General features: G+C 38.1%; 1 protein-coding gene across 4 annotated transcripts in view; it reads right to left on the reverse strand.

The window, feature by feature from the left end:
• Window positions 1-22,640, reverse strand: part of PARD3B (par-3 family cell polarity regulator beta) — a 1,004,898-nt gene that overhangs the window by 150,058 nt on the left and 832,200 nt on the right. For all 4 annotated transcript variants that reach the window (XM_058707885.1, XM_058707913.1, XM_058707904.1 and 1 more), the window contains one exon: window positions 7,296-7,598. In XM_058707885.1, the coding sequence (XP_058563868.1) occupies window positions 7,296-7,598 (303 nt within the window). The remainder of the gene's footprint in view (window positions 1-7,295; window positions 7,599-22,640) is intronic.

Consider the following 22,640-nt stretch of genomic DNA (forward strand, 5'->3'; position numbering starts at 1 on the left):
ACTTCTTTGTGTGATCTATGGGCTACAACTCAATGAAAGTGTCCTACAAGCACTGGTGAATACCTGTTGGGAATCAAGGCTGCTTAACTGGGATATTGAGGAGCTGTGTGCCATTGACCACCTTAATTTCACAGCTGCAGTATATTAGTCAATAAGTATTTAATATGCAGATATTAAGTGCCTAGTATTATACTGAACCACAGAAAGGTCTCATTTTGCATAATTAAATCTAAATGAACATATTGTGTGTGAATATCTGGAAGAGAAAAAAAGCTGTAGGATTCACCAAGAACAAGGAATTCCCTTTCTTGTCAGGGTTACTTGATTGGTAAATCAAGGGTTTCTCACAAACACAGTGTACCTCAATATCACTAAAATATTTTGACAAAGTCTTCCACAATGTTCACAGATGAACTGGAGAATGCACACTAAATAACAGTAGACTGGGTTAATAGTTAACTGAACATCCCAAAGAGTGTTGATTAATGGAGGTCTTGAGTGATGAGTTGCAGGGATTATACTTGACATTGATCAACGAGCTCATCAATGACATGGATGAGTCCACAATGATTAAGTATGAGGATGGCATAAACCAAGGAAGGATAGCTAATATATTAGAGGACAAAAATCAACACCTTAAAATACCTTTATTGGCTATAACAATGGGCTAAATCTAACAAGCAAATATTTAACTAGGATAAGGAGAGTATCTTTTGTTTAAAGAAATAACTGTACAAATATAGGATTTTGCACAAAATATTTGGGAATATTTGGCTTCATAGAAACTCAAAAGGGACAGTGATAGGGCTTTTAGTTAAAAAGTGCACTATGAGCCAATAATGACAGCTTATATAAAAATTAGGGCTGCATTAATAAGTACTATGAATTAAGATCAAAAGATGCAAGAGTCCCATCGATTTTCTATGCCTTTCTTCCCCCACTGTATCTTAAATATGGTGTCCAGTTCTCCATGCCATGCTCATCAGAAGGCAATCATAAATTCAACAGATTTGAAAGCACTCAGAATATGGCTACCAAGAAGGCTACAGGTATGGGTTATAATTTAAATGACTAGTGCAGCTAGAGGAATTTATACTAAATAAACGATCACATTTCTCAAGGCTATGTGCTTGTTTCCTTCATCCTCATAAGTCCAGGTCTAAACACAGAGTCTGGCACATATTTAGAGCTCAGTAAATGTTTGTTAATGAAGGTGGTCATAACAGTCACTTCAAATATCTGAAGGAAGAACTACTAATGAGGCTTAGATTCTGTGTCCAGGAAGGTCAATTCAGGATTTATAGTAAATGTTGCATGGAGACAGCATTTGGGTAGAGACAAAGTGAGCACTTCTACATCAATTAGAGTAATCTGAAAGAAAAAAAGGATGTCTCATGAATTTTTGTCCCTGTAAGGAAGACAATACGGGTGAAATGACATCTGGTGAGGGATTTTGTGGAGAAGATGCCTCTGATGGATGGGATGTGAGACTTGACCCCCTAAAGTCCCATTCAACTCTAAGATTCTGTCAAATGATTCATTCACTCATTCTAAAACTATTTACTGAGTACAGATTGATCTAGGGACTGAGGAGACGATGGTGAACCAAGGCATGCAAGGTCCGTATCCTTATGGAGCCTGGAGTTGAGACCAGTGGTCTCCAAAATGGGCTGTGTGTATATCTGAAGTGAGAATGAAAATAGAACCATTATTCATGGCCAAAAAAAATCTCATTCTTTCATTAATTCCTATATTTTATAATATAATCTATAATGCATAGAATATCATTAGTAGGGTAAGTACAGATATATCACTTAGAAACAAATGCACACATTTTGAGGAGTAACACCCAAAAGTATTTTTACTGTTAGGGTATGTGATCAAAGATATTTGGCAACCTCTAGTAAAGAATGTCAAGGAATCATGTGAATGAATGCAAAACTGCAGCCGTGTCAGTCCCTTACATGCCTGGGACTATTCTAAGCTCACTAAAATACAAAGCCTTAATGTTCATATATTGTGGGAGCCCTCCAATTGCTGGTGTCTCAGTGAGAAACCAACACATTCTACCCCAAGTAGCTGTCAGGCATGTGGAGACAGGACTTAACCCCTGTGGTATTCAAATCCCGAAAGCAGCAGCGCCATGAAAATCCAGTCTGATGATTCTGTCATAGTGATAGGGACTCTGTTTAGCCACCATCATTTAGAGAAGAATCCTTTCTAAGCCAAGTTGTTCTTAGAAAGCCTGAAGATTCAGGGCCAAGCCTTGAGAAGCAGGGAGGTAAAAGCAAAAGCTAGTTGTCCCTATTGGAAAGCCACTGTGGGCCACACATATGACATGTTTCTGTGACGTAGGGAGACACGGACAGATAGAAGTTTTATATAGAGATACCAAAAAATGCAAATTGTAAGATTGTATTTAATCATCATAACATGTAAAGCTGTTATGATAATCCTCCTTTTGCAAATAAGGAGGGGAGGGTAAATTGCCATTTAATAGTAGGTTTAGGCACAGGATGTGTGTCACATTAAGGGAGGCTTTCCCTTCTCTACCCCTGCCCCACATCTCAGGACAGAGTCCAAAATCCCCAGCAAGGCTGTACCATCGGCCTTTTGCCCAGCTCTCGGACCCGCCCATTTTTATCTCTTGCCATTTGCTCTCTCACTCAGGTTTCTATTTTATTGAGCTCCTTGTAGTTCCTCTAACATACCATGGTTTTTCTCACCCCTACACCGTTCTCTATGCCTCCCACCAGCTCCAGCTGCAGCAGTTGCCCTGTGTTTCCCATAAGTAGTACGTTTTCATGCTGTGCTCTCACTGCATGTGTACATCCTTGTAGCCTCCACTGGACTGTAAGCTCTAGAAAGGTACCCATCTTCCTCCTTGTTCCCTGATGAACTCTCAGGTTTGTTGAATTACATGCATGAAGATGAGACACAGCATCTCAGAAAAGTTAACTCACTGGAAATCATGCAATACTATCTGGAAGAGGATTGAACTCAGGTCAGTGTCATTCCAAAGCCCGAGATTTAACCTGCCATTAGCATGCCGGGAGACTAAGGGGTGCCTATCCACCTATCTGGTTTCCTTAAGTAGGAAATGAGAGTATGGGTCTATATAGTGGTGTGGGGTAGGGAAAAGAAGACTGTATAACACAAAGGAATCTAGAATAAAGTCCTAACTCCGTGCTATGTGTGTGACATGGGCAAGTCATTCAACTTTTCCAGGCCTCAGTTTCTATAATGATAATGTTAGAAAGTTATTCTGGATGGCCGCTGAATTCTCTGGTTAACTCTGAAATGTGCTTGACCCTTGAACAACACTTGCTTGAGCTGTGTGGGTCCACTTATACACAGATTTTTAAAAAAGAGTACAGTACTATAAATGTATTTTCTCAACATTTTCCCCTCTAGCTTACTTGGTTTTAGAATATAGTATGTAATACATATAAAATATAAAATGTGTTAATTGGATATGTTATTGGTAAGATTTTTGGTCAACAGTAGGCTGTTAGTAGTTAAGTTTTAGGGGAGTCAAAGTTGTACACAGATTTTCAACTGTGTGGGGCTCAGTGCCCCTAACCCCTGAATTGTTCAAGGGTCTATTGTACTATTATGTAAGGAACTTCAAAGCTGCAACCTTTTCCATCTTTTTAAAAAAATGTTTACTTATTTATTTTGAGAGAGAGAGAGAGAGAGAGAGAGAGCAAGTACATATGTGTGTAAGCAGGGAGGGGTAGAGAGAGAGAGGGAGAAAGAACCCCAAGCAAGCACTGCACCGTCAGTGTGGAGTCTGATGTAGGCTCAGTCTCCTGAACCGTGAGATCATGACCTGAGCCAAGATCAAGAGTTGGACGCTTAACCAACCGAGCCACCCAAGCACGCCCCCACTTTTCCATCTTATAACATCAATGCTCTCTTTATCACCAACCTTGCTACGTTCTTACCACCTTATCAATTCTCATCACATTGCAATTTCTCTCTGCTCCTATCTAGCTGCTGAAATTGTTCTAAATTAATTGAAGACCTCTTAATGGCTATTTCCTAAATCCTCTCTTTATTTCTCTTTTTACTGATCTCTCTGAAGTATTTGGAAGCCTCACTTCTCTGGTCTCTGCTAAACATCTTTCTCTTAGTTTGAAACCAAAGTTTTTGACTTTCTTATTTTCTCCTGTATCCAATGCCACTTTCTTATTCCTATGCCCTTCCCATCTTCCAATGCTGTAATCATATTTTAATTTGTCTCAGAGTCTAACCATCTTCCATTTTGTCTGCCACCAAACTGGCAGAGCTATTTTCTCCAAGTACAAAACTATCAGCTCACTCCCCAATTATGACACTTGATGGCTCCCACTGTCCATGGGATTAGCCAATATATAAATACCTATTGCACACATCTTCCATTCATCCTCTGGAACCCTGCGTGGACACTATGATTTAAGTATAACTTCAGAGCCCTTCTTATCACAGATTTCCAGACAGCTACTACCAATCAAGAGATGTGAACATAAGATAGAACCTATTCATTTATAACATGGCTCTAACCTGCTTTCCAGACTCACTTCCTATTCATATTACTTTCTTTCCCATCCAAACTCCATGTTCAGGATGCTTCTGAACTTCCCTACTACGCCATGCTGTTTCAGGCCACTTTAACCTTGTATGTCCTAATTCTTTTATAGAAGAAAACAATTTTTCTACTGGATGGAGTCAATATTTACTAATCTTTCTAGAGTCAGTCCAAATATCACTTCCTTTTAAAGGCCCTTCCTGACCGGCAGAGTTAGAAAAGCTTCCTCCTCTATTTACATTATGTTGCAACGATCTATTTCCATACGTGTTGATCTCCTTCTAACTAGAATACGACTTCCTCTGGACTGGGGCCATTTCTTAGTCATCTTTGTATCTTCCCTAGAACTTACTACAGTAGCTGGAACACAGTAGATGCCAAATGAGTGTCTGTTGAATGAAAGACCAAAGAGATGACAAAACGAATGACATGCCTCTAACTGTACATAAGGGTAGGTTTGCAACTCATGGTTCCTGCTAATAGACACTCTCCTCGTAGACTCGCCTGGTTCCAGGCATATCAGGAAAGTTGAGAATTTCACTGATAAAGGACAATAATAATAATAATAACAATGATGATGATACCAGGTAGTGTTATCGAGCACTTATTGTGTGCCAAGACAAAAACTGCTTGTTTTAACACTTAACAGGGAGCAGAACAATCTTTAGCTACAACGAAAGAGAAGAGCAGAACAAAGATAATTCTGGTATAAAGAGTCATACTTTGATCTATTATCCAAAAATATGACAAGTGACTGAAACTCCACTGAAGACAGAGCTTCAGATCATTTATTAATACAATGGGGTCAGAGCCAAAGGAAAGACTATCACCTATACATATCTCTGGGTTGGGGAGTAAATAATATTTTTTCATATTATTCTACACTGGCTACAGTTAACATTACCCTAAGAAATTTATTTACCGGTCAAATCTCAATGGTGAAAATTGGCTTAGGATAGAGTCTCTTTGTATTCCAAAGAATAACCATAAGATCTGGGGAAAAAAATAAGCGTGCGGGGACAACAATTTGGAAAGTTAGTGCTGATTGTTGTATGCTCCTTTTTAGAGGCTTACAATGCATATTAGCATATTGGGGATATGAAGACTGCAGTAAGAAAACTTGCTCAGTGTGGCTTAACCCAGAATTCTTCATATGCGTTTGGCCAGTGAACTTTTTTTAAATAGAATGCCTCACGTTTATTTCCATGGAATTAGTACAGGGGAATATTGGCTTTGGAGGTTCCTAGAAACAGGCCCTCTGTGCTGGGATTCTAGCAGTGGACGCATGCAAAGGGGATTGCTATGAAGACCAGTTTGATTTAGGGAAAGTGAGATTGGCTTTGGTCTGGGCCAGAGGAGGCTCATGAGTGGTATTATCATTTACATGATAAAAATTCAGCCGTATATGAAAGCTTAGGAGAAAAGGCCAACTCTTAATCAGTTGTTTGAATTAACAGTTTAGTTATCAGGGCTGTCTCACACAGTCATAGGAATTTATATTTTCATTTTATCCCAAAGAAAAACTTGACCATCTTTCTTTAATACTATCAACCTGGAAGCTTGACAGTAAGGATTAAAAATTGCTCCTTCCTTCCCACTTGGTTATTGGAAAGGCTCTGAAAGGTAATCAGTCTTGTGAAGCTACACTTTACAGTCTGCATAAAAATGCCATGATTTCCCTTCCTCTCCCCAACCTAATTGAAAGTGCATAATATCACCCAGCTGGGGAAATGTAAACGGTAAACAGATGCAATATATCATGCTATCACACAAAAGCTGGTTACTAATAGGGACTGGGTGGTTGTCAGGACCAAAAGAAATCTGGAAAATAAGTCTTTTTTTCACCTAGAATGAGAGTTCTTTGTGTCCGCCACCCTTCCCCCTTACCTCCTCCCTCCAGAATTCAAGCTACAGCCCCATTAAACCAAGGTCAGTCAACTCGTTCCTTGCGCGTGTAATTCCAGGGGTCACCTAACAATGTATATTGACTAAAACTCTCTTATATCAGCGTTTCAAGAGATGAGACATTTTATTTTTGGCAGGAGGTGGGCTTGAAATCATCTTCTTTCCTACCTACTTCAATTGTACTGACAGATGGTCTTATTATCTCTTTCCTTAGCTGCTAAGCCTAAAGATCCTTGGCCTTGTCACCTCTTATCTTTCTCTACTTCATCAAACTTCTATTGCTAAGATTATCTCCTTTTCTACCTCTGATCATCCATGAAAATCTATACAGGATCACATTTTCCTTGAGTGTAAAATCCCAACCTTACTTTTCAAGGTCCTCTGCACCTGTGCAGCTGTCTGTAATTCTAGCTCCATTATACCTACACAGAAGTCACCATTCTCTTCTCTGACTCCTCACCTCCCAGGGTCAGGCCATCTTCCTGAATAAGTCTTTCACAGTACGACTTTTAGGAGACAGGTAAGTGTCCCTCCAAGTTTTCATCATTAGTCCTCTGTCACAATATTCATTCAAAAACTGCTCTCTGTTGCACCATGAACTCAATGACTGCTATCCATTCATGCCGCCTTATAACTGGCTATTTGGTTTTATTTTTGATGGCTGATACCTTACGGGCAGGTCAAAGCATAGCTCTTATCAAGAGTTCTATGCCATTTCAGTTTTAATAGATTAAAAGACATTTTTATCTGCTTCAGCAGTAGAGATGATTTGAAACTTACTGAATTAAAACTGTATTTGTCTTCTAGTAAGTTATATTACCTGTCAACTGGCATCGGTGGATGGTATGGTTTGTTGACTTTGGCATAGAGACCCTCTAAGTGGTCTCTCTCTGGAGACAGTGGACGGCCATCCCGTGGGTAACCCAATGGTCCAGCCCGAGGTGGAGATGGTGACCTGTAGACATTTGCTGATGCACATGGTTCCCGGAAGTGGTTCACTCTGGCGTAGTTGGGGTCCATTTCATCATCGTCCATATCATGCAGTGATCCAATTCCACCAGTAGCATAATCAATAAGACCTCTTGCCTGCTTTTCCCTTAGCTCCTGGTGTTTTGCTCCAATCCTGAAAAAAAAGTAGAACACGTAGCAGAGACATATGTGAATTTCATGTTGTAATATGATAGACTCTCCTGAATCTATGTTGATTCCTCCTAATCAGTCACTTAGCTGTTACTCTCCTGTTAACCCAAATTCACACCATGTAGAAATGCCAACAGAATATCCATGGGGTTAATTTTTTATCTCTGACTTTTATTTGTTGCGGGTCTTTACTTCTACAGCAATGCTATAGGTATTTTGACATCTTGCCCACTGATGACTGGGCTGATAGCAGAGTCAGAGGCTGATTTTCATGAAAATTCCCTTCCTACAAATGGGATGTGCCTGGGGGAACAGTACATCTGTGGTGTGATATTATGGAAGTCTTCCTTGGGAGAGGGATGCATGTTAAAGAGCCCATCAGAATCGTATACTTGGGCTGTGATTTCACCATTTGGTACCCTAGAATTCTAGTGTATTCCTTTAAGGAAAAGAGCTTAGCAAAATTGATTTAAATATGAAAAAGAAATACAGAGGCTTTCTGGTCACTAAAAGCAGTGGGATCAGAGGTAATTTATGAGAGATTCTAAGTTTTTTGGTTACACAAATGGGGATCATTGTGTCTCATTATATAGGGGCTAGGGACAGAGTAAAATAGTGAAGAAATTAATAGGCTCCTGACAGAGATGAATTGGCACATATAAGTGAATTAAACATTACTGGCAGAATTCCACAGCGCTCAAGCCTTAAGTGATATTACAAAATGCTACTACTAATCAGTGTGCTGTGTAGACTGCTGGCAATGGAAGCAAAAAATAAACCTAGGTGGATTCCAAATCCATCCGAATTTTAAGAATGTGACATTTAATCTGGAAAGTGTTAGATCAGCTCTCCTGAATTCTCAGTTGCGTGTTAAAACGCAAAGGTCACTGTGGCATCTTATTGGACAATGGTGATCTGATGGTGTCAGGAGGTGTACCGTGCTAACGAGGAACGAGCGGAACCTTACATCACTGGGCAAACCCAGTGCACTGCATGCATACAGGACGGGAGAAGCCAGGCGATGCTGGCTCAGGCAGCAAAAGCAAGAACTCAAGAAATGATGGGGACAAGCCTGGGCTCTGAGAATATGAGAGGGCCGTGGGCTAGAAGTGAAAGATCTGTACGTGCCTGGGTACATTTATAGAAAGCTTGGATGAATTAAAAACAAAACAAAACTGAACTCTCTCGGTATCTTCTCCTCTTCAAGCAAAAACACCTATGTTTGCACATGGCAGCTAGCTTTGTTTATTATCTTTATCTTTCAAGGCATTTTCTCTTTTGGCAGAATGGCTTCCCTCCTTCCCCCTACCCAGTGGAGAGAAGGCAAGGAAAAAAAACAACAACATGAAGAAGAAGAAGGGATAGGACAAAAATCCAGCATCCATCCCCAAGTCACAACAGATGAAAATAAATGTCAGGATACATTGCCGCATATCTCTTTTGACTAGGTCAAATCATGTGCCCTACACATAAGTAATTAGAAGAATTTATATTTTTGTAAAGAGGAGCTTGAATCTCCAAGGGATTCTGAGTGAAGGTGAAAGGGAGATTACACGGTAGGGTACCTGTTAAGAAGGCCTGCCGGTCCCCTTTCAATGCAGGTTAGTCCTAGGTTCATGGATGTTTGTTTTGAATAATTTTTTATAAAGAAGGTAACTCGCTCTATTCTGCAACAAAACTGTCCTCTCAGGGACAGTGCAGACGGGGTTATCAGAGAACATTCGCTGCACTATGATGATAGGGATGAATTTCCATGGCAAAGAGAGCGCAGGACATCAATAAAGTCAGGGGGTGGGGTTCTGTGTGGTTACCATGCCTCCTAAGTGCGATGCTTTCATGAGATTTCATGAGGAATCATTCAGTAGAAAGATGAACATCTCATGGAGGCTGCATAAAGCTCCACTTGTGCATTAATGAAAGAAGAAAACAGCAAGCGTGATTTTTAAAAGTCACAGAAATAGAACACCGGTCTCTGTGCCCCTTATCTCATCGCTTCCCTTTCTTAGAGGTTTTCTCAAAGATTCCCAGATGAAAAGTACTCTGTGTATGCAAAGCAGTATTTTATCTTGTATTTTTTCTTTCTGAAACAAAACTAAATTTCTCCACGATCCTCTCTGCAACACTGTTTCAATAACTAATTTCATATTAATCACTCAGTAGGTGAAACAGCAATTTCTCTGAACCGTCATATTGTGCCATATGTCAGGGTCTCTCCATGTGGGGGAGGACAAGGCAATCTGAAAAGGGGTGTATGGAGGCAGAAGAGACTCTGTCCAGAGAGAAATGTCAAGGAAATGGATTTTTGTTTTGTTTGGTTTGGTTTGGTTTGTTTTTGGTAGTTCTGACCTCTCTCTGCCCTAATTCGGTGTGAGAATTCTAATTGTTTATTATCATTTCCACTTAGAGGTCCTCATATCACTGGGACCTCAACCTGTTAAAATATCTATTTTTCAAAATAGCTCTTGATCATATGTCCTTTTTATTGGATGGTACCATCGGCTTTCCCATTCTCCCCAGCACAGTGCCTTTGAATTGTTTAAATTTCTTCTCTCTCTTTCCTTGCAAAAGCATTGTTGTTTCTTGTTTCCATTATAACTCTTGGATACCCTCTTTTGTTTCCATTTCTTTCACCAAACTCTAGTATTCAGGCTTTATATTGCCTACCTGTGTACTGTCCAATATGGTGGCCACTGCCACATGATGCTATAAACATTTAAATTAGAATTAACTACAATGAACTGAAATTTAAAATTCACTTTCTCAGTTTCATAAACCACATTCCAAGTGCTCTATAGCCACATGTGGCTCATGACTACTATACCAGACACTGTAGATAGATATAGACTAATTCCATCATTGCAGAATGTTTTATTGGACTGTGCTAGCCTAGATTATTCTAACATTTTTTTGGTGTATTATCTTATAATGCTTTAATCTCTGCCTTATAAGACTGCTGGATAAGCTTCCCTAAAGACCATTTACATCATATCTCTGTCAGATCAAGGATCTCTAACAATAGATTATAGTAAATGATGGAGTAAGAGTATGGTTACTTTATTTCCCTCCCTCAAACTCTAAATGAACAAGCAAATTGAGAAATTGGGAAGGAAATTTCATCTACAGTAGAATTAGAAAATGACCATAATCTTACACCATGCAATGAAATTTGGACTCACCCCAAAAGAGGGAGTACATCAAGAGCTGATACATGCCTCTGTCTCTAGCAGGGTACACATCTCACTGAAAGTAAGATCCAGAGTCCAGACGACTACAGACAACAAACTTTCATTCAGAAAAAATATAGTTTGAAGGGCAGTGTAAGATCCTGGAATTGAGGGGTAAATCTTTGTGAGGTGCCGAATTAAGCTTGGAGGAGAGGTGGAGCTAGAAGATTGGTATTTCCTCTGGGACATATATTTTGTCCTACACTGAAGAACCTTCATGGAGTAAAAGGAGAGAAGAGAAAAGAAGCTCCAACCTATTTTGTAGCTGAAAGGCAGAATTAGCAGAGCAGAGATAAACAAACACAAACTCATCAAAATAAAACCGATAATCTAAGAGGCTTCACTAAGGAAGCTGATCTCTTTCAAATTGATCTGCTCTCCCAAAATGGAAGACCATGGAAAACAAGCCCCCCGGGCATGCACCCAGCGGATGTGGCAAGAAGATATTTTGGAAGAACATATGGAATTGAAGCTACCTACCAGTGACCTTAGATCTCTATGCCCTCCATGTCCTCTAACACTATATTTAAAAGTATTATTTAAACACTATATAATATGAAATTAATTTAATGGGTCATAACAAGCTTTTGAAAAATTAAATACGATAAAAGAGAAAATATTAGGGGTTATTAACGCATGTAGTATGCATAAGTATTATTTCCAGAAGGAGAAGAATCAAGTCTTCTAAAAATTCAGGCAAACTGAGGCTAGCCTCAAACATAAATAAAGCCCAACGAAAAACATTCTCAAACATTTCAAAACTCAAGGGACTATAGCTTGTTGACCTGTTGTGAAAAACTACTTAATAATTATAATCAGTCAACTAAAAATTGAATCAAAATGAGGAAGTCAACTCGATAAAGCTGTGGAATGACAGGTGTGATGGTGAGCAGGACCTTAACCTCACATTAAGGGTAAACATTTGTAGCAGCATAATTATGGAAAAACACAAATATGATAAATGCTGGCAATATAAACATGATAATCATTAGTGAAAGTCAGAAATCAATAAGGATGTTAGGAGACAGTGTATTCATTCCCTCACTTTTTAGAGCAGGGATCAGTAGTTACTGCTGAAAGTTGATAAATCAGGAAATAGAGGATGTGGTATATACTAAATATTACTACAAGAAAAAGCTACTCAAACAACAAATTATCAGAAGAGGGATGGACAAAACAAAACTCCGACCATACAGAACCTAGAAAACAGGAGAAGCTGTAAAAAAGAGTAATATAAAACCAGATGACTAGATTTATCTTTTATGACAATAAATGAAAATGGAATAAATGTCTTTATTGTAACTAAGGAATCCCAGATCTGATAAAAAAGAAAAACATAGTACATGCTATCAAAATAGTGAAAAATGAAGAGTCGCCTAAATGTGCAGTAACAGGGGACTAGGAAAGACATATGATGCAGCTAAAAAATATGAGCATACTATTCCCATACTAACAGGAAATAAGATATACATATGGGCCAAGATAGATATAGATATTTGTATGATATATTACATATTCTTGCATATACATAGAAAATGTCTGGAAGGATACAAAAGAATTTCCTAACAGTGATTGCTCTGGAAAATGTAATTGGAGGCACACTATCTGAATTTTTATACCATATATTTTTAGGATAATTTAAAATATTTAAAAAATATAAAAAAGTCCCTTACAACTACATACTGACTGTCATAGTGAATCAAAACTTAAAAAAAAAAATTTAAACAGGCAATAGCAGGCATCCTTTGTCTTGCAAACCTGATTTTTCATGATTCCATTATCAACTCAGTTATGACAATTTTTTTCAAATTACTGTTCATTGAACATTTGTTTGGTCCCTTTCAAATCAACTGCTTTTGCCTAGAGTACCCATTCTCCATTAATCAAATCTTTGACTAGATTTTTTCTAGAATAAAGACTCTATTCATTTAAAATTCATTTAAACTCATTTACAGCTCCATATTGAGCTCCACAATTCCCCTCTTCAACTCATATATCCAGTAAATTCTCTATTAATCTGTAATTGTTACATATTATTTTGTAAAAAAAAAATCAAAATAAAAAAATAAAATGAAAAGAGTTTTGTTTCATTTCTAGACATTTTGCTTCCAGAACTAGACTATAAGATCCTTGAGGGTCCTGTGAGTTCTCTTTCTGTTAATTTTGGCTGAATAACTGATTTATCACTCATACTTACTGATAGTAGATCATATAGTAGAAATAAAAAAAATAAAAGAAAAATTCTCAGTCCTCAATTCACTGTCAGGGAGATATACACAAGTAACTACAATTCAGCGGGAAAACAAAGATACTGCATGTTCAGAGGTCAGAGTCAATTCAGCCTCGGGGTTCTGAGGGAAAATCATGAAGGTGGAGCCACATGGACTGGATTTTTATTTAAGTTTATTTATTTTTTTGAGAGAAAGAGAGAGAAAAGGAGCAAGCGGGGGAGGGGTAGAGACAGAGGGAGACAGAGAGACTTCCAAGAAGGCTCTGTGCTATCAGCGTTGAGCCAGAAGCAGGGCCCAAACCTACAAACCATGGGATCATGACCTGAGCTGATTCCAGGAGTTAGACACCTAATCACTGAGCCACCCAGGGTCCCCCATGTGATCTGGATTTCGCAGGAACCTGTCCACCTTGTTCTAGGAGGACAGGAGAGATATAGAAATGGTATGAGGTACTCCAGTGAGAAGGAAGGACCCAAGTAAAAGGGCATGGAAGTGCATGATTTATTTCATGCTGGGGGGGCAAGTCTGATGTGCAACAGACTGGTTTGAGTCATCCACCCATACTTCTCCCACAAAAGGAACACATTTAGTAGACAGTATTGGCAAATTTCTTTAAGGTTGATGTAACATGAGTTTAATATTTAAAGTTTTGATGAGGAAAGTCCTATTATGCCTTTTTTCATTTGTTTGTCTAATCTTTCATTATAAAAGGAAACAATGATACAGAAAGTCATGCAAAACAAATCTATGGATCTAAGAGCTGCTCTAAAGCAAACATGATTGCAACTATCAACTGAGGTCAAGAAATTGACCTTTGCGGGATAAGGTCTCCATAGGGACTCTCTTCACAACTACCGCCATATTTCTACATTACGTATGTATCTCCTTTCTTCCACATTAAGAATCTTGCTCCTCAAGACACAGGGAATACTAGAACTAAATATCCCATGATTACAACTTGCTCTACTCTGTATTACATATATAACAGTTTCAGAATAGCAATACCAAATACTACCACTAACAAAATGATTATAAAAAGAGTTAAACTTCTCTTTTCCATATGTTCTTTCTGTCATCCCTACATTTTTGTAGCTGTATCACATCTACATTGTTAAAGCATATAGCAGCTACATACTGTCATTGGTTCAGCTTTCATTTAATCTTAGCTCTACAAATAACTAATTAATATATTAAAATAAATACATATTTAATAAAGACCAAAAGTCGTGAACGATATGCCAATGAATATGCAGTTATCTACTGGATTCCTCAGGAAGAACTCATGGAACAGTGTTTCTTCAGTTGATAACAGTATGTCTTTTATACTTCACAGCCACATTTGCTGTATATAAAATTATCTACCTTTCCACTTGAGTATTTAAATATGTGACATCATTTTCTTATGACAAAATGCTGCTATTGGAAAAGTTGGATGATAATCTAATTTTATTTCTCTTATAAATTACTTACTCTTTTTGCTTATCTTGTCAAATTCTTTTCTTTGAAGTCCAATGATCTTACTAGAAAAGTCATTCTGGGTGGATAATGCTTTCAATATATACTTATAAGTGTACTGCTTCTATCAGCAAAGTTTTCTTGAATTATAGTTTTTATCGTTAATGTCGTAGGATACAAGTTGCACATAGAAAAGTCAATTGTATTTGTACGTACTAGTAGTGAAGAGGTACTCAATAAAATCAAGAAAACAATACCATTTAAAGTAGGATTAAAGAACATTACAAACTTAAGAATAAATTTAACAAAAGATGTGCAAGTTCTCTGCACTGAAGACAACAAAATACTTGTGAGACAAATTAAAGAAGATCTAAGTAAATGGAAAGTTCTACCTTGTTCATACAGCAGAAAAGTCAATATTGCAAAATGTCAATTCATCCAACTGAAGAGATTAACATCTTTCCAATCAAACCCCTATCAGGTTTACTTTCCAAAAATTAACAATGTGATTTTAAAATTGATTTGGAAAGTTAAGGGCAAAGAACAGCCAAAATAATTTTGAAAAATAAGAATAAGCTTGAAGATTTACACTACTATGTTTAGGACTTACTATAAAGCTTCAGTAATCGGGGCAATGGTTAGACAAATAGACAAATGGGATAGAAGGCAGAGTCCAGTAATATACCCACACGTATTTGGTGAAGTGATTTATAACAAACATAACAAAACAATTTGATTTAGAAGGGAGAATCTCTCAGCAAGTGGTGCTGGAAAATCTCTAAGGGAAACAAGAACTCTGGTGCCTGCATTATAGTATAACAAAAAACAATCCAAGATGGAAGATAAGCCTGAACAGAAGGGCTACAACAATAAAGCTACTAGAACCAAATAAAGGAGAATATCCTCACAACCTTGGGGTAGGCAAATAGTCCTTGGAAAGGACACAGAAAGCATGGGTCATAGAAGAAAAATTGGTTAAGTTGAACTTCACCAAAATTAAAAACTTCTCATTAAAAAGCATGAGGAAAATGATTGGCAAATGAGAGAAGACATTTGTGACACACATATCTAACCAAGGATTTATATAAAAAATACTAAAAGTACTTGCAACTTAGTAACAAAAGGAAAAATGACCCAATTAGAACTGGGCAAAAGATATAAACAGATACTTTACAAAGGAAGATCTAGAAATGCCTACTAAGCAAATAAAGATACACTGAATGTTAGAAGTCATTAGAGAAAGGCAAATTAAAGCCACAATGAGATACCCTTATCAAAATGAAGAAGAATGACAACACCAAATGTTGGAAAAGATGAGGAGCACCCAGAACTTTTGTACACAGCTGTTGGAAAAATAACAGAATCCTTTTGGAAAAAGATCTGGGAGCCCCTTATAAAACTAGACATGCACCAAAGCTGTGACCTAACAATTCACCTCTCAGATACACAAGAGAAACCATAACAGAGGTCCACAGAAATCCTTAAAGAGTGTGTGGTAGCAGCCTTATTCATCATGGCAAGAAATGGAAATAACTCAGATGTCCATTAGCAGGAGAATGGATAACCAATGATGTGTTCATATGACAGAGTGTAAATCAGTAATAGCAACAACAAAAAAATAAGCTACTGAATTAACAACAGGGATGAATCTCAAAATTATCATGCTCAGTGAAAGAAGCTGAATATACACACACATAAACTTACTACCTGATTTCAATTGTAAGAAATTCTAGCTTAGGCAAAGCAATCCTATGGTGATAGAAATGAGATCAGTTGATTCCTGAAGTGGGGGATGCACTGAACAGGGAAAGGCATGGGAATGGGAAGCATTCTTGGGTGAGAGAAATATTCTGTATCTTGAAATACATTCATCAAAATAGAATACATTCTTCTGTTGGGGCACCTGGGTGGCTCGGTCGACTGAGCATCTATCTGACTCTTGATTTCGGCTCAGGTCATGATCTCACATCGTGATCTCACAGTTTGTGAGATCAATCCCTGTGCTGTCCATGCAGAGCCTGCTTGGGGTTCTCTCTCTCCCTATCTTTCTGCCCTTACCCTGCTCACACTCTCTCTTTCTCTCAAAATAAATAAACTTGAAAAAAAAGGAATACATTCTTTTGTTTATATGAGACTTATATATTTCACTGTATGCAAATTATAGCCCAATTAAAAAAAACTTAAAACAGAAAACAAAATTAAAGCAAAAAATGCCAATGACGCTATTTATACCTTTTAAAATAAATGTGATGCGGGGTGCCTGGGTGGCTCAGCCGGTTAAGCGGCCAACTTCCGCTCAGGGTCATGATCTCACAGTCCGTGGGTTCGGGACCCACGTCAGGCTCTGTGCTGATGGCTCAGAGCCTGGAGCCTGCTTCAGATTCTGTGGGTCTCTCTCTCTGTGCCCCGCCCACCCCCCCACCCCCCCGGCCCCCCGCTCCACTCTTTCTCTCTCTCAAAAATAAACATGAAAATAAATAAATAACTAAAATAAACGTGATGGAACCTAAAAAATTAGAACTGGTCAATTCTAAGTTTACTTATATATAATTCTTTCTCTTTTAAAGACATTACCTAAAAATAATTGTTACCATAACAAATTAAGACAATTAAGACAGTGATTGCTGGGAAAATATTTTAACTGCGTAAGGAAACACATCTTCTTTTCAAGCAATTTGAACACTTCTAAAGTACCAATTTATAAGCCAGCTATTGATTTTGATAAGTACGTATCATTCTTATTGATCCATAAACACATTCTCCAAAGACCAGACAACTTGTTTTGAGTCTATTACAGGTTTCTGCATTCATCATTCAATAAATGTTTATCGAGCACGTACATGTTTTAGGTTTTGTTCTTGATGCTGAGATTGAGCACTGCATAGAAATCCTTGCCTTTATAGAATTTATACTCTAGTCAGGGGAGGCAGAAACAGGCAACAAATTAACCAGGTAAAATAAAAAATAATGTCAGATGGCAGTAAGTGCTATAGAGGAAAATAAAATAGGGAAAGGTGCTAGGAATGTTGGGGGATAGAGTGGCAAGGTTACACATTTAAATATGTGGTAGGGTAATATGTGGAAATATTAAGTTAAAGGCTTGAAGAGGAGGGTAAAATGTTCACAAATAATTGGGGAAGTATATCTCAGTCAGAGGGGACAGCAAATACAAAGGCCCTGAGGCAGGCAAGGAGGTCAATGTAAGAGAGTGAAGAGTCAGAGGGCCAGGGAGGAAATTAGAGCCTAGATCATGTAGGGCCTTGACGTCCATGCTAAAGCTTTTGGCCTTCACTCTCAGTGAGGTAGGAAGCCAATGGCACGTTTCAAGCAAAGAAGCCATATGATCTGACTACATGTTAAAGGAAATCTCTTTGACTGCTATAGCTGGGAAGGTCGTGGGGGTGTGGGGTGAGAAAAAAGCCATGAAGACCAGTTGGGGGTTATCAGAATAACCCAGATGAGAGATGGTGGCTTGGATGAAGGTGTAGCAGTGGAGATGGTAAGAACTGGTTGGATCTATGAGCTAAAAATAAAAATGAATTTTTAAAAAAATCGTATAAACAAGATTGTTCTTCAAACACTCCAAATCAGGGAGGTTAGCAAAGAAGAGCTTATCCTCGCTCATATTTCATCTATCCAGCAGGAAGAACATATATCAATAGTATTTATGATGAATTTTCCCATGATTATAGAACTCACTTCTCACAAGGCACACAAGTCTCAATTTTAGAGATGAGGAAACTGACGTTCAGAAAGGTTAGGTGTTTTGTCAGAGACTGTATATTTGGTAAGTGGCAGGAAATAGAGTTTTGAATTCCACCTAGGTGCTTGACTTCAGTATGAATGTTTCTTTCGTTTACATTAGGTACAAACAATCTAAACATGATCACATTACAGTTTTTTTCATGTTTGTTTATTTTTGAGAAAGAGAGACAGAGTGTGCGTGGGGGAGGAACAGAGAGAGAGAGAGGGAGATACAGAACCCAAAGCAGGCTCCAGGCTCTGAGTGGTCAGCACAGAGCCCGACACGGGGCTCGAACTCACAGACTGCGAGATCATGACCTGAGCCAAAGTCAGATGCTCAACCGACTGAGCCACCCAGGTGCCTCTAAACATGATCACATTTAAAAAATGTATATAGTGAAAGTTTTCAGCTACCCCAAAGTACAGAGTATAGTACAATGAACCTCCATATACCTATTATCCCGTTCTTTGTTCTATAATTAAAGATGTTCCCACATTTTTATCTAATTTTTCTTTAAAAATTTGTTTTTCGCTAAGTATTTTGAAGGCAAATCCCAGTCACTTATTCTCTATATACTTCAGAAAACATATCACAAAAAATCATTAACATTTTATAACAATGATGCCATTATCCACTTGAAAATTAACAATATTCCTTAATGTCATCTAAAAACCTAGTTCATAAACGAATTTCCCTGAGTGCCTAAAAAATGTCTCTTTCTCAGTGGATTTATTTGGACCAGGCTCCAAAAACTATCCACACATTACATCTGCTTACGTCTCTTAAGTCTCATTTCCTGTAAAGAACCATATTCTTTTTCCTTTTTAATTGTTCCATGCCACTGAATTGTTGCAGACACCAGGCAGATTGTCCTGTAGGTGGTCCCGCATGCTAGATTTGTTTGCTTCTTTGTGTCGTGATTAAACTTATTCTTCCACTCCCCACATTTCCTGTTTATGAAAAGTACTTCCAGATCAGCAATGCCTGGTGATCTTTTTGGTGATGGTGGAAACGTTCTATGTATGTGCTGTTTAATACAGTAGCATGTGTGACTACTGAGCACTTGAAAAGTGGCTAGCGTGACTAAGGTACAAAGTTTTTTTTATTTTTATTTTTTTAAGTGCTTATTGATTTATTTTTGATGGGGAGGGAGGGGCAGAGAGAGAGGGAGAGAGAAAATCTGAAGGTAGCTCCATGATGTCAGCACAGAGCCCGATGTGGGGCTTGAGCTCACAAACTGCAAGATCATGACCTGAGCCGAAATGGAGTCAGATGCTTAACCAACTGAGCCACCCAGGCACCCCTAAGCTTTAAAGCTTTAATTTTAAGTAATTTAAATATAAATATTACACGTGACTAGCAGCTGTTGTATTGGGCAGTGTAGCTGAACACTTAGTTTCAGGTTCAACTTTTGGTGGGAAAGGGTACTGTGGTCAGTTGAATGTTGGTCCCCCAAAAGATGTGTCTACCTGGAGCCTGTTAATGTGAACTTACAATGAAGTTTGATTGCACTGAATTACAGAGTATAGGGGAGGCAGAATTAATGCTTAATTCTTTTTAATTGCTAAGTTTTCAGAGGAAGCGGCTAGTGCCCTAGCAATTCCAACGGTGACCAATGGTTTGTTAGACAACTTTTTGGGGGAAATGAAGGGTTGTGAGTCTCATTATGAACTCACATTCAAAAACAATACGTATTTAGGGTTTTCAATCAATTGCATTCCTTACTCTTTTTTCTTGCACACATTACCCCATATTTAGTAAATGGAAACTGCTTTATGTTGGCTCCTTTGTCCTTTTGGCTGGACCGAATTGTCTGTGATAGCTTCTTTGCTTTCTGACAAGTAAGTTGTCCCAGCTTCATGTTGAGTATCTTGTATTCCTACCATGGAAGCAGCCATTTCCTCCAGGAACTCATTCTTTCTAGTGGGATGTGATATCCAGAGAACACAACCTGGGCTCTAGGAAGTTCACTGCTTCTGTGCCTTTCCTTCCTTCCTTCCTTCCTTCCTTCCTTCCTTCCTTCCTTCCTTCCTTCCTTCCTTCCTTCCTTCCCACCCTCCCTTTTTTATATACCAGTAAATTTGTTTTAATTTATTTTTAAAAATTCAAGTTACTTAACATACAGTGTAGTATCAGTTTCAGGAGTAGAGCCCAGTGATTCATCACTTACATATAACACCCAGGGCTCATTCCAACAAGTGCCCTCAATGCCCATCACCCATTTAGACCATCTTCCCACCTATCTTCCCTCCAGCAACCCTCAGTTTGTTCTCTGTATTTAAGAGTTTCTTATGGTTTGCCTCCCTCTCTGTTTTATTTTATCTTTCCTTCCCTTCCCATAGCTATGTTCATCTGTTGTGTTTCTTAACTTCCACATATGAATGAAATCATATAATATTTGTCTTTCTCTGCCTGACTTATTTCACTAAGCATAGTAGGGCACATGCTCCCCAAATATAGCAGCACTATCAACAATAGCCAAATTATGGAAAGAGCCCAAATGCCCATTGACTGATGAATGGATAAAGAAGATGTGGTTTTATATCTACAATGGAATACTGCTTCTGTGCTTTTTCCATGGACAGAGCTAGGAGATATGTCTTTTAAAAAAAAAATTCAAGTTCATACTGCTCTTTCCAATTGAAATTTAACATTACGGAATCCTTACTTAACTTTTAAAAAGTTTATATTTGTTTATTTCCTATAAATGAAAAATCTTGATTCTTAATACTACTGACAAAATTATTTGTGTTATCATATCCCTAATTTAAAGTACATACAGTCTTAAAATAATGCCAGTATTACTAAAATACCATTGAATGAAGTTCAAGATGTTCACCATTTCTTGTTAGAACATATCCCACTGATTATGTAGAATAAAAATGCTGTATTCTATCATTCCTTTCTTTTTTTTCTGAGTCATTATGCAGCCAATTTGTTTCATAGTTAGGTTGTTCTGGTTTGTTTTTAGTTTTTAGGCATTGCCTTTCTTTTCTTTTGATTTAATTTCATTTGTTAAATACATAAAACATTTACATTTCTAAATTCAACTATATACAACATACAATTACGTGGCTTTCAAGAGTCCTCTCTATCCTAAGCAATGTAACTGTACTTAATTTTTCAAATGAAAGCAAACATGGTTATATATCATTGTTCCTTCTTTTTCGCACAAGAAGTAGGATACTTTTTCCTCTACATTTTGCTTTTTCCCATAGCAATTCAGAAGACATCTCCATTATTAGTGAACAGAGATCTTTCTCATTAAAAAACAACAACAACAAAGAAGTGTCATAATAGTCTACTGTGTGGACACACTTCTGTTTCTCTAATGGGTCCCATACTTTTGAATATTTGGCTCTTTTCAATCTTCCACTGTTAGAAATAATGCCATAATGACAAATCTCATGCAAAAGTCAAGTCCATATTTTTGCTATTGCCACTTTAGGACGAATTCACAGAAGCAGGATTGCCGGCCCACGGAGAAACTCACATATAATCCTTCCAGATGATGACAAATCTCCTTCCATGCTTGATCTCTTTGCATTGCCACTTGCAACGTAGGAGGGTGTCTTCCTCTACCATGTCACCAACAGAATGTGCTGCTGGACTCTGGGATATTTGATAAGCGTAGGTGAGAAGCGATAGTTTTAATTAGCCTGTCTCTTATTATGTGATGCTGAGTATCTTTTCATATGTTTAAGGGCCATTTTCATTTCCTCTTCTGTGAGCTGTCCGTATCTCTTGCTGATTTTCCCATCAGATTGTCAATTTTCCCCTCGATTTTTCGAAGACCTTTGCGTAGTGGTGATATTAGCGCTTTATCTGTGATGTAAGTTGCATATATTTTTGGCAAGCTGTCATTTTCTGTTCATGATTCCACATTATTGATCAGTCTTTCATACTTTGTACTGTACCCTCAAAAGCTTTATTAACTATTGTTACTCTTGCATATTATTTCCTGATGGATTTGTCTCGTGCAGAATGCATCAACAGTAGAGTTCTGACTGGCTTGCCCAGTTCCGGGAAGATGTAGGCACTGACATGCTCTTTGTTCCTACCGTGTGAACCCAAACAACAGAGACAGAGATGAATAGACAGCAGAAGAGGAGGTTTGCTACCTATAGTGGTGACAGTAGTTGAGGTCAGAAAAGGTTTTTCAGGGGAGAGCTATGGGGTAAAAGAAGTAGTACCACTAAAAGAGATTATAAACTACCTGCTGTACAGCTTTCTTTTTTGACAGTGGAGATAATTTGTCCTGCTATCACTCCTGCTCTTATAATAGAAGCTGCAATTAGGTCACTACAATTATCCTTTGTTCCAGTGACCAGACCCAGTTTCTTCAGCTTTTCCTTCTGAATGCGGTTTCA

The sequence above is a fragment of the Neofelis nebulosa genome, chromosome 2, assembly GCF_028018385.1.
Source record: "Neofelis nebulosa isolate mNeoNeb1 chromosome 2, mNeoNeb1.pri, whole genome shotgun sequence".
Lineage (NCBI taxonomy): Eukaryota > Metazoa > Chordata > Mammalia > Carnivora > Felidae > Neofelis > Neofelis nebulosa.